Source organism: Bos mutus, chromosome 17 (assembly GCF_027580195.1).
Source record: "Bos mutus isolate GX-2022 chromosome 17, NWIPB_WYAK_1.1, whole genome shotgun sequence".
In the NCBI taxonomy this organism is placed as follows: domain Eukaryota; kingdom Metazoa; phylum Chordata; class Mammalia; order Artiodactyla; family Bovidae; genus Bos; species Bos mutus.
The window spans coordinates 24376518-24388588 of record NC_091633.1 but is presented as its reverse complement, the minus strand read 5'-3'; the positions used below and the strand labels follow the sequence as shown (position 1 = coordinate 24388588).

The window sequence follows — 12071 nt, the reverse complement described above, 5'->3', positions numbered from 1 at the left end:
GCTACCCATTCCAGTATTCTTGCCTAGGGAATTCCAGGGACAGAGGAGCCTGGCAGACTTTGGTCCATGGGGTCACAATGAGTTGGACGTGACTGAGCAACTAACATAACCCTTTAACTAAAGTTTAGCCGAAGATGTAACAGCAACTTTCAAGTTGAAAGTACAAACTGCATTAAACTTTTCTGGGCTTGCCTTCCACATCAGTTCATTTTCAAATCTCTTAGTGAAACCAAGGGGAACAAAACACAAGATAAAGAAAAAAAAAAAAAGAAGGGTAGATATTTTTATTTAATGAAAGCGCATGTTATGAAATTTTAAAAAGCGAGAGCATGGCAAGCAGCAAAGAAAATTCTATTTCCTCCTTCTAAGCTTATTTACTTTCTAGCAAAATACATTGTCTCAACTCCCAGGCTAAAGGAAAATCATCTTAGATATAAGAAATTATCGTGGGAAGTCATTAAGCTGTCACGCACGAGCTGAATGTTCCTACCACACTGATTATCAAAGAGAACCATAAAATGCACCCACTCCATACACCCCTGCAAGCAGAAACCACATGCTTTGCCAAAATGGTTGGATTGAGAGATCAAAGAAGCTTTAATAGAAAACCAGCGTCTAACTCAAACCATCCTGCAGCTAAAACAGAATCTTAGCCTGTCAACACACAAAGGAAACATCAGCACAGAAAGTTCTTTCATTCTTTAATTAAACGCCCCTATGATGCTGCCTATGAACCAGGTGCTATGCCAAGTATTCGCTTATTTTGGCCTCATAGGAAACTATGAGTTTTCTGAGTAGTGTTTTCTGAGTCATGTCCACTTTACAGATGGAGAAACTGAGGCCCAGAGCAGTGAAGGGTACCCAGCTAGCATACAATCACTCTATTACCCAGCCATGCAGAACTACCCTTTGCCTGACAGGGATGATTCGATCTTGTTCTAAAGATGTTAACAAACTTGCCAGCAGTAAGCAGTAATGAAGGATTAAGTAGATTTAACAGGGGACTGGGATCTCGCTTTTTGAAATGTTCTTGTTAAGAATGATCACTTTATTTTTTAGCTGTGTAACATACACAGCATCACCATTTTTTTTAAAGCAATCTAAGAACACCTTCTCTGCGTGTGTGCTAAATCGTTTCAGTTGTGTCCGACTCTTTGCGACCCTGTGGGCTGTAGCCTGCCAGGCTTCTCTGTTCATGGAATTCTCCAGGCAAGAATACTGGACTGGGTTACCATGCCCTCCTCCAGGAGATCTTCCCAACCCAGGGATCGAAACTGCGTCTCTTACGTCTTCTACATTGGCAGGTGGGTTCTTTACCACTAGTGCCGCCTGGGAAGCCCAACATTCTCTCTGCTGCTGCTTCTGCTGCTGCTAAGTCACTTTAGTCGTGTCCAACTCTGTGCGACCCCATAGACGGCAGCCCACCAGCCTCCTCCATCCATGGGATTCTCCAGGCAAGAGTACTGGAGTGGGGTGCCATTGCCTTCTCCGAACATTCTCTCTGCTGCTGCTGCTAAGTCGCTTCAGTCGTGTCCGACTCTATGTGATCCCATAGACGGCAGCCCACCAGGCTCCCCTGTCCCTGGGATTCTCCAGGCAAGAACACTGGAGTGGGTTGCCATTTCCTCCTCCAATTCATGAAAGTGAAAAGTGAAAGTGAAGTCGCTCAGTCATGTCCGACTCTTAGTGACCCCATGGACTGCAGCCCACCAGGCTCTTCCATCCATGGGATCTTCCAGGCAAGAGTACTGGAGTGGGGTGCCATTGCCTTCTCCCGAACATTCTCTCTCTCTAGTATTTTATAAATGGTTGGTTGAGAGATGAGCATTGATTAAAAAGGAGAGCAATAATATTCCAAAGGGAGGGTGATAACTGCCTTCTGAGCTGGACCATGGAACATGGTAGGAACAAACGTGAATGCTGTATGCAGCCCAGCCCGTGGGCTCCCTTGTCCTGGCAGATACACCTCCAGTCTAGAGTTACCTGTCGTCTCTCTTCCTAACCAGACCTCATGTCCACTCAGGCAGGGGCCAAGTCTATTCTTTTCTCTGGGACTAAACATAAGGGCCACATTGACATTCATTAAGTGACCTACAAAAGTATTCAGTTCTTGTCTGATCGTTCATACAAACAAATCAGTGATTTGCATACGCCACTATCATCAGTTTTCTGCTTTGAATATTTGGCATCCACTTCACCTCTTCTGCTTCCCCTGTGCATCTTCTCACTTCTGCCCACTGGGTGTGGTCTGATGGAAGTGGAATTAGGTGTCTGGTCCTCTCCTTACAAAATGGCAGAGGTAACCCATGGCAGACCATGGACCTTGAAGGGAATGACCCAGAGTCTAAGAAACGGATGTAGTCAAACCTGATCTTCAGCCTCCCCAACAATTCTCTTAGAAGTTCTTATCATCTCCTAATACATGTCCTTGTGCTGAAGTTGGTCTGAGGCTGCAGCCCAGGGGCACAGGCTGAGCTGTGTAGCTTCTTCACTGGCGTCTCCTATCTGACCAGGCTCCATGCAGAGACACTGACAAAGGGAGCACGAATCACTGCTGAATGCACTGTGAGCACTCCCTAAAAACAGACTGAGCTCTTTCTCAAGACATATTCACTAACCGAGTCAATGCAATTTTGTTCTAAGAGGACCTGCACATGACCCAGAAAGGCTACAGTCCTCCTAAAGGGTTCAATTTAGACAAAGCGTTTATTCAGTCATTGAGCTTAGCAGTTAACAAAGGAAAAAAAAATGAATGGAAGAAGAGTGTATTCACATCAGATGTCAAAAATAATTGTAGTACTTGGGGTGTTTAATCCGCTCTAAGAGATAATGGTTAAAAGATGAATTATAATGTGTCCCAAGATTTGACCTCTGACCCACTTCTCAAATTCATTTCCAAAAGATCAGTGTATTAACCCATAACATTGTAGCAAAGATTCAATGTCAAGTGTAAAACCCTTTTAGTCTCCTCCTACTTCTGTATTCCAAAGTGGTGTTAAATTGAATTCTTGACACTGAAAACTGATAGATGCCTAGAAATCTTGCAAGGATAATAGGGAAGAGCTTGTTTAAGTTGAGTGGTCACGAGAAGCATATCGAAGCCAGGCCACGATCCGGGGAGGGAATCTCATTAAGGAAGCAGCCAACTCACTGGCTTTCAAGAGGGAGTGTGTTTAGGGGCCACACACACACACATACACACAACCATCCAGTGTGGCCCAAGTCAGTGTTTTCCAAACTTCAAATCATGAAGCACATCATGAAATCAATCTTGGAATAAAAATAGGCACTGTTTTAATGACATGAAATATCAAAGCAGAGGCATAGAACAGGTTTTTAAAGAAAAACAGACTGTGTGACATACACGAATCAAGAGGATTATTTAATTAAGCTTGTTTCTGGGGTGTGTGTGTGTGTGTGATGGGTCACCATGTAAAATGTGCTGGAGTTGGCTTTACTTGCTGTCTGGTAATTTGAAACTGGCCATGGGAAAACATTTTTACAGAAATAGGCAAATAAGGCTTTATTTATAAACTACAGCTTGGGATTTCCCTGTTGATCCAATGGTTAAGACTTCGCCTTCCAATACACAAGGCGCAGGTTCAATCCTGGTCAGGGAGCTTAAAAAAAAAACCCAAAGAACATAAAACAGAAGTAATATTGCAACAGATTTAATAAAGACTTTAAAAATGGTCCACATTAAAAAAATTTTAAAAAAATAGGGTTTACCACCTTGCCCATCCCAACAGAACCAGTTGTTCAATACTGACCAGCATACCACTGGTTATGGAGAAAAAGCGAAGAAACATAACACTTAAGAGACACTAGCTTATCTGAATTATTGGAGGATATGAAATGTGTGTCTACATATCAAAATATTGGTTTTAAATCTTCTGAGGAACTCATTGGTGGTCTGCATTATCATTGCTAGGGGTTCAGGTTCAATCCCTGGTTGAGGAACTAAGATCTCACAAATTGGGCAGTGTAACCAAAAAAAAGAAAAGAAAACTTTTGTAGGGAAGAGGGAGCCAAGAAGGAAACAAGTGGTTTGAATTTGTGACTAATCATATTCAGTGCTGCCTTAGTATTTCAGAAACTCAAATTATTCTGTCTACTAAGGAAATGGCAACCCACACCAGTGTTCTTGCCTGGAGAATCCCATGGACAGAGAAGCCTGGTAGGCTGCAGTCCATGGGGTCGCACAGAGTCGGACACGACTGAAGTGACTTAGCAGCAGCAGCAAGGTGTTTGTGATGGTGGCTACTGATTCTCTTTAGATTTGATAAAGACCCATTAGAAGGCAGGGATATTGCTAGGGGCTGAATGTTTGTATCCCCCTTAAAATTCACAAATTGAAATCTTAATCCCCGAGGTGATGATATTTGGGAGCATAGGTCTTTGGGAAGTGATGCAGGAACTCTCATGAATGGGATTGGCATTCTGATAAAAGATCCCAGACAGCTCCGAGGACTCAGCAAGCAAGACTTGCTTGCTGATTCTGGGCTTCCCACGTGGTCCAGTGGTAAAGAATTCGCCTGCCAGTGCAGGGGACATGGGTTCGATCCCTGGTCTGGGAAGATTCCACATGCCTCAACAGCTAAGCCTGTGCACCACAACTACCGAGCCCTCCCTTGAGACCGCTCTGCAACAAGCAAAGCCACCACAGTGAGAAACCTGGGCACCACAACTAGAGAGTAGCCTCTGCCCGCTGAAACTAGAGAAAGTCTGTATGCAGTAATGAAGATCCAGTAGAGCCAAAAATCGAAGGAAAAAAAAAGATAAAGGAAGAGTACCCCAGAAGAAAATGACACAGCTGGCACTTTCGCCTTGGACTCAAAGCCTCCAGAACGTCAGAAATAAATTTGTTGTTTCTTAGGCACCTCGTCTGTGGTACGTGGTTATAGCCACCCAGATGGACCAAGACAAAGAAACAGGAGTCAGGTCCCAAACGCTTGCTTCTGCATTCAGGTCTGTGCAAGCCTGAGAAGGCAGCCGCATCTCAGAGGCAGAGTTAGATCTGGAAGATCCAGTTTCTCTGGTTGGTGGAGGAGAAGTGAGCAGATCCCAGGAAATCTCCAGACTGAGTGTGGCCCTGGCACAGTGCCAGGTGCTTACAGCTGGTTTTCCTAAGTGGCAAATTTGCAACCCAAGATGCCTTTCTCTGTTTCCTAGAGGGTTTTTAATTACAGATAGTGGAGCGCCTTGTGGAAGAAGTGCCTGAGAATTATTACTAATTCATGGCAATGAACTTAAGGACCAGTAACTCTCAGATCATAATCCTTCACGGCCCTTCACTCAAGAGCTCCCTTTCCAGGCTCCTCTTTCTCTTTTATTCCCTTGCTGCTTTGCTTTCCTGGCTCCACTCACACAAACTAAGTCAGTGGCTGAAGATGCAGCTTCAGAAGGGACCTCCAAGGGCCTCGGGGGTGGGGCATTCTAGGAGACTTATTCTGGACCTGCATTGGCTCAGGAAGAAATATGTCCTCAGGTATGTCAGAGATGCATTAGACCAGCTTGGAAAAGGGGAGGAGAAAGGGGGGAAGGAGAAATTCCACTAGAAATTGTGGAAGCACTAAAGCTTCCCAAGACACGACTTTCCCAGGGTCCCTGTAAACCTGCTTTGTCTCGGCCAGCTCAAGTCACCATCTGTTTCCTGATTCTCATCAGGAAACAGTCATGAGTCAAAGTCACTGCCTCCCTCTGGAAGTTACAAAAAAAGGAAATACAGGGACTTCCCTGGTGGTCCAGTGGTTAAGCATCCACTGGGCAATGCAGGGGACACAGACTCCATTCCTGGTTCAGAAGGATTCTACATGCCACAAGGCAACTGAGGCCCCAAGTCACAACTACTGAGCCCTCAAGCCGCAACTGCTGAGCCCTCAGGCCTGGGGCCCACGCTCTGCAACAGGAGAGTAGCCTCTGCTTGCTGCAACTAGAGAAAGCCCATGTGAAGCAATGAAGACTCGTGTGATCAAAGTAAATAAATAAATACAACTTTTTAAAAAAGAAAGAAAATACAGAGATGCATTTTGTAGGACCGACAAGGTGAACAAAGAGAGAGAGAGAGACAGAGCGTGGCCACACACGAATGTTTGTCTAGCTAGTTGCGAGCACTTAAAAATTTCACACACACACACATTCATTTTTTTCAAAAGAGGAAAAAAAAAAAGGCCTCTGGGCTGTGACTTCTCTTGGAAGGTTGACAAAGGAGCCTGCATCTCTGGATGTAAACCCTGCTGCGGCTGAATCATGCTCCCAGTCAGTGATGCCACGGTTTGCCACAGTCTCCACCCTCCCCTACTGCCTCCCAACCCAGAGCCCGAGAGTCTAATTTCTTTGCAGTGAAATTAGGAGGAAGGAAACACATTTTTTACACTCACTGTTCTTTCAAAAGTAGGCCAACTAAAGTTAGAGGGAAGCTTGTATGTTTCAAAAACAAATGGGAAAATACGGTTCTTTCCCCTGGGGATGAAAAAGCCTTCCTAATTGTTTAGAAAACAAAACAACTGGGCCTTCCCTGGTGGTCCAATGGTTAAGAATCTGCCTTCCAATACAGAGGACGTGGGTTTGATACAGGTTGGAGATCTAAGATCCCACATGCCTCGGAGCAACTAAGCCCTCTCGCTACAACTACTGAGCCCTGCACTACAACTTGAGAGTCCAAACACCATAACAAAGCCCCAACAACAAAGACCTGACACGGCCAAAAGAAAGCAAAAACAAAAGAAGTGCCTCTTCTAAGAGACCATGACTTAGAAAGTCTTTATGAAGCAAATGGCGTCCCTCACTGGTAGGCAAGTGAGTTAAACAGGAAGGTGCTAATAGATGCGGGAAAACAACACGCGCCCTAGCCTCTCCCTCTGCTCTGACTCCGGTACCAGCTAAAATACCACCTCAGTCTTTATGTTCCTGGAAAAGGGTTTCTGGCACATGTTTAGTGCTATACTTTGAAGTTTGCCACCTCTCTCCAGGTTTCCTTAAAAGGAAGCATGACAGAAAAAGTCAAACAGAGAAATCAGGTCATCATTAGGCCAGAGTTGTTTGTGAACATGTTTCTCCACCAAGTATTATTCTTTTGGTATTTCTGCCTCCAGATACACTGTGTGTGTGTGTGTGCACACACATGCTCAACCATGCCCAACTCTGCAACCCCAAGGACTGTAGCCCACCAGGCTCCTCTATCCATGAGATTTTTTTCAGGCAAGAATACCAGAATGGGCTGCCGTTTCCTCCTCCAGAGGATCTTCCTGACCCAGGGTTCAAACCTGCATCTCCTAGGCACACTGACTCTTCATTAAAAACTGCTTCCCAAACTGGCTATTTGCGTACTTTCACAATTCATCACATCGGTGCCGCCTCTCTACTATTGTTTATTTAATACATTTGTGAAATAAATTCGTTTTTTTAATCAACTGATTTTTAAAGGAAATTTTCAGAGTTGGAAAACCAGTATCATGCATCATAAATGGAACCAAACCATAAAACCAAAAGCAGTGAAAATGAAAGCCACATTACTAAATTCTTTCAAGATAACTGCTACTGCCATGGCTCTAAGCTTGCAGTCTTCTCTCTTGGTTAGCAAGAATCTCAGTATCAAATTAAAACTTTTTCAATCATGCTGCTCGAACAGAAGGATATAAGAGAATTAAAATAATAATAGTAATAGCTTTGCCACTATGTGACTTAACATTCATTAGTGCACTGGGAATTCTCTTGATAACCATCTAAAGCCTGGCCCTGAGCCTGTGTGTGATGTGTGTGTGTGCATGCAGGTGTGTATATGTGAGTGCCTGTTATACCAACAAACAACATGGATGGTGGAGCGATTCATCTTCCGTGTGACAACCAGTGTAGCCCTACAAATTCTAGCTCTTGGTATATGTTTTAGGCTAGCGGGCCTTTCTCCAGGTAAATGGAGTATTTCCAGAGGTCTTTAGAATACTGAGAAAAGCTTGCCACTTCCACCGCATACCTCATGGGTCCCTAGGGAAGCAGGAAACTGACAAGATGAGAAACTACAGAATAGAACAAGGATGTCACGAAGGCATTTAACAGGCCCAGAGTCAGCCTGCCGGGCGGAAGGGAAAGGCAGTGGGAGATGTCACTCATGGGAACAAGACGCAGCCCTGATACAGACACCCCATGAAGAGAAGACGAGACATCCTTCCTGCAGGGTTACATCCCAACTGGCGGGACGAGGGTTCTGTTTTCTAAACTGCTTGGACAGAGCCAGTCAACGTTTGTTTTCATGAGATGACCAGTGTTGCCACCCAGACTCTCTGAGTCCTGTGCGCTTGGAATTGACTCTGCGAGCGGGGGACCTCTCTGGTGGTCCAGCAGTTGGGAGTGCACCTGCCAACACAGGGGACGTGAGTTCGATCCCTGGTGTGAGAACCAAGATCCTACATTTCATGAGGCAACTAAGCCCGTGCTCTGCAACAAAGGAAGACCGCAGTGAGAAGCCCTCGCGCCACAACTAGAGAGTAGCCCCTGTTCACAGTAACTAGAGAAAGTCCATGCAGAAAAGAAGACCTCAACAAAGAGCTGCACGGCCAAAAATAAAATAAAACAACAACAAAAAAAACACAGCCTTGGTAACAATTGAAAAAAAAAGAATCGACTCTGTAACAGATCACCTGCTTCCTCCAGATCTGCCAATGGGGAGTGGGGGTGTCCGGAGTCCCAGGGAGATGAGAGGCCGCACCCCCAAGCCCTTCCACTGACCTCTGTTCCCTGGACGATGGCCACGGTCAGCCAAGGACATCCCCCAGTGAAGGGGGATGCTTGTGCTTATATATTCTTATTCTCCACCCTACTTGGCTTCTAACTGCATGTCAATTACCTAATCCAGTGCTTGGGTGAACAGCTCCATGTCTGTTGAGCACTTCCAATGAGTTTCAAAGATGATCTGGACCACATGTAACATCTATCTTACATACTGACTTAGACAAACTTTCTTTATATGCCTCTAGTCCCAAGAGAATCCATTACTTACCCTTTGTAGCATTAAGTTAATTGTAAAGACTTATAAAGTGTCATCATCTCTAACCTTGGTCTGGTGTTCATTTTTTAGAAGGCAAACAGGCTTTATTTGCTTAAGAAAGAAATCAAATATGGGTGAGAAAAGTAACTAATTTTATAAAATGTCTAAAAAGAATGGAGGAAAATAGAGATGAGATCAAGGCTCACAGCAAATCAACTTACTTCAGGACCAACAATAACCATGTAAACGTTGGGCTCTTCTTGATGCCATTCTTGGGGAGAAAAAAGAAAAAAAAAAGACTTTTAAAATGGTTTTAAGTCACAGCTGAAAACATAAGTCAGTTCAGTATTAACTGTGCTACAATATAAATTCTTTCATATCATTTTGCTTTCATATTAGCAACTTATAATTATTTGAAATGTAAGTATTGGACATTTTATGGTTTAAAGGAAAACTTTTTTCCTAGACCATTGCATATTATTCAGATATCTAATTTATTAGGTAGTTAGGATGCATATTGGAGAAGGCAATGGCACCCCACTCCAGTACTCTTGCCTGGAAAACCCCATGGATGGAGGAGCCTTGTAGGCTGCAGTCCATGGGGTCTCTAAGAGTCGGACACGACTGAGTGACTTCACTTTCACTTTTCACTTTCATGCATTGGATGAGGAAATGGCAACCCACTCCAGTGTTCTTGCCTGGAGAATCCCAGGGATGGCTGCCGTCTATGGGGTCGCACAGAGTCGGACACGACCGAAGCAACTTAGCAGCAGCAGTAGGATGCACTGGAGTCTATAGACTAACTTAAGCAGTGCAACAAAACTCCAAATGTATCATATAAACTGGCATGTGTAAATTATTTCCAGGTAAAATTATTTTAGCCTTATCATTATTGGCTATTTTTCACAATTTTCTCAGAAGCTGAGAAGATCCCTTGGAGAAAAGAAATGGGAACCCACTCCAGTATTCTCGACTGGGAAATCCCATGGACAGAGGAGCCTGGTGGGCTATAGGAACCCACGGGATTGCAAAAAAGTCAGACATGACTGGGAGACTAAACAACAACAGCAAAACAGAAGCCGAGGTTACAGGAAGGTAGAAAACAACTGAAATGACTACACAGTGTGATTATTTTTCTGGTTGTTTCCAAAGCAACAACCTAGAAACAGTTCTGCTGGTGGGCAAAAAAAATGAGAAATCTCACAGTCCTAAGGAGAGACCTTCGAAGATGGGAACCCCAGTGGAATCCCGCAAGTGAGGGGTCACCCGAGAACACATACCGGAGAATGCATCCACCAAATAGAGAGGGTCTTTCACTTGTCTGAGTCCACAGATCAGGAGAAACACGTGTAGATTGTCAGCACTTTGGTTAATCTCTGCAACAGAAGAGTTCAGGATATATTCAAAGGAGAGAACGCAGCTCCATGACTTGATGACAAGAAAGGTCAGAGGCTGTTCGGCTCTGACCTTTCAGCCAGCTGTGCCCATACCAAACCTTTATTTTCATTTCACTGCATGAACTAACAGTTCTTCTGATGGCTCAGCCCTAGCTGAGCCTGGCCTAATAAACATAAAGGTACTTCCCACTGCAATGCAGGGGAGGGGGCAACAGAGAACTGACTCAGTTATTACTGAAACGTCAGCCATCAGTCATAGAAAATATTTCAGTGAAATTCCAGTTAAGAAGAATGTCTTCTGTATGAAACCAGAAAAATGGTTTATATAGGAATGTCCTCTTAAGTTCATATATTAGTACATATACACACCCACAGATAGAGAAAAGTTTTGGTTTGCCATTTGAAAGCTATCATGTAAGGCTGGGGCTTTCCAGGAGGTTCTAGTGGTAAAGAACCAGCCTGCCAATGCAGAAGACTTAAGAGACATGGGTTTGATCCCTGGGTCAGGAAGATTCTCTGGAGAAGGGAATGGCTACCCACTCCAGTATTCTTGCCTGGAAATGCCATGAACTGTAGCCCACCAGGCTCCTAGGGCTACAGTCCATGGGGCCACAAAGATTCGAACACAACTGAGCTCACACACACACACACACACACAAGTAAAACACGTTCTTTGTGGTCCCTTTCAACAAAAGGTGGAACCCATTTCCCTACCCCTAGATGCTGGGCTCACCTGGTGACTTGCATTAATTACATGGCAAGGGGGGACTTCCCTAGTGGTCTAGTGGCTGAGACTCTGAGCTCCCAGTACAGGGGGTCGGGGTTTGATCCCTGGTCAGGGAACTAGATCCCACATTTTGCAACTAAGACTCAGTGCAGCCAAATAAAGAAATAATATTTAAAAAAAATAACAGAGCAAGTGAAAGTGATTCCCAAGTCTTGGTCTTGAAGGCTGGGGTCCAATGCCCTCACCCGTTGGGACATGTGTGCACGCATGTTAAGTTGCTTCAGTTGCGTCAAATTTGTGACCCTAGAGACTGTAGCCCGCTAGGCTCCTCCTGTCCATGGTATTCTTCAGGCGAGAATCCTGGAGTGGGTTGTCATGCCCTCCTCCAGGGGATCTTCCCGACCCAAGAATTGAACCTGTGTCTCCTGTGTTGCAGGCAGATATTTTACCCACCGAGCCACCTGGGAAGCCCCCACCCATTGGGACACTGCTGCCTCATAGGCTGGGCTGCCTCCTTAAAAGTATGCTTGGTGGAGAGAGACTCAGCCACTCATGCAGGACCTTTCAGGCCTCAGCCTAACTTACAAGTGAGCCCAATACACACAGAGGAAGCAGAGATGAGCCAAGTCCAAACTGCGCGTGTGTGCTAAGTCGCTTCAGTCATGTCTGACTCTTGCGACCCTATAGACTGTGGCCCACCAGGTTCCTCTGTCCATGGAATTCTCCAGGCAAGAATACTGGAAAGTGAAAAGAAAGTGAAAGTGAAGTCGCTCAGTCGTGTCCGATTCTTTGTGACTCCTTGGATTGTAGCCCACCAGGCTCCTCCATCCATGGGATTTTCCAGGCAAGAATACTGGAGTGGGTTGCCATGCCCTTCTCCAGGGGATCTTCCCAACCCAGGGATCAAACTCAGGTCTCTTGCACTGCAGGCAGATTCTTTACCATCTTAGCCACCAGGAAAGCC

At 44.9% G+C, this 12071-nt stretch overlaps 1 protein-coding gene across 3 annotated transcripts in view; it reads right to left on the bottom strand.

The window, feature by feature from the left end:
• Positions 1-12071, bottom strand: part of GLT1D1 (glycosyltransferase 1 domain containing 1) — a 117936-nt gene that overhangs the window by 40672 nt on the left and 65193 nt on the right. For all 3 annotated transcript variants that reach the window (XM_070385599.1, XM_070385600.1, XM_070385601.1), the window contains 2 exons: positions 10264-10359; positions 9205-9254 (listed from right to left, as the gene is read on the bottom strand). In XM_070385599.1, the coding sequence (XP_070241700.1) occupies positions 9205-9254; positions 10264-10359 (146 nt within the window). The remainder of the gene's footprint in view (positions 1-9204; positions 9255-10263; positions 10360-12071) is intronic.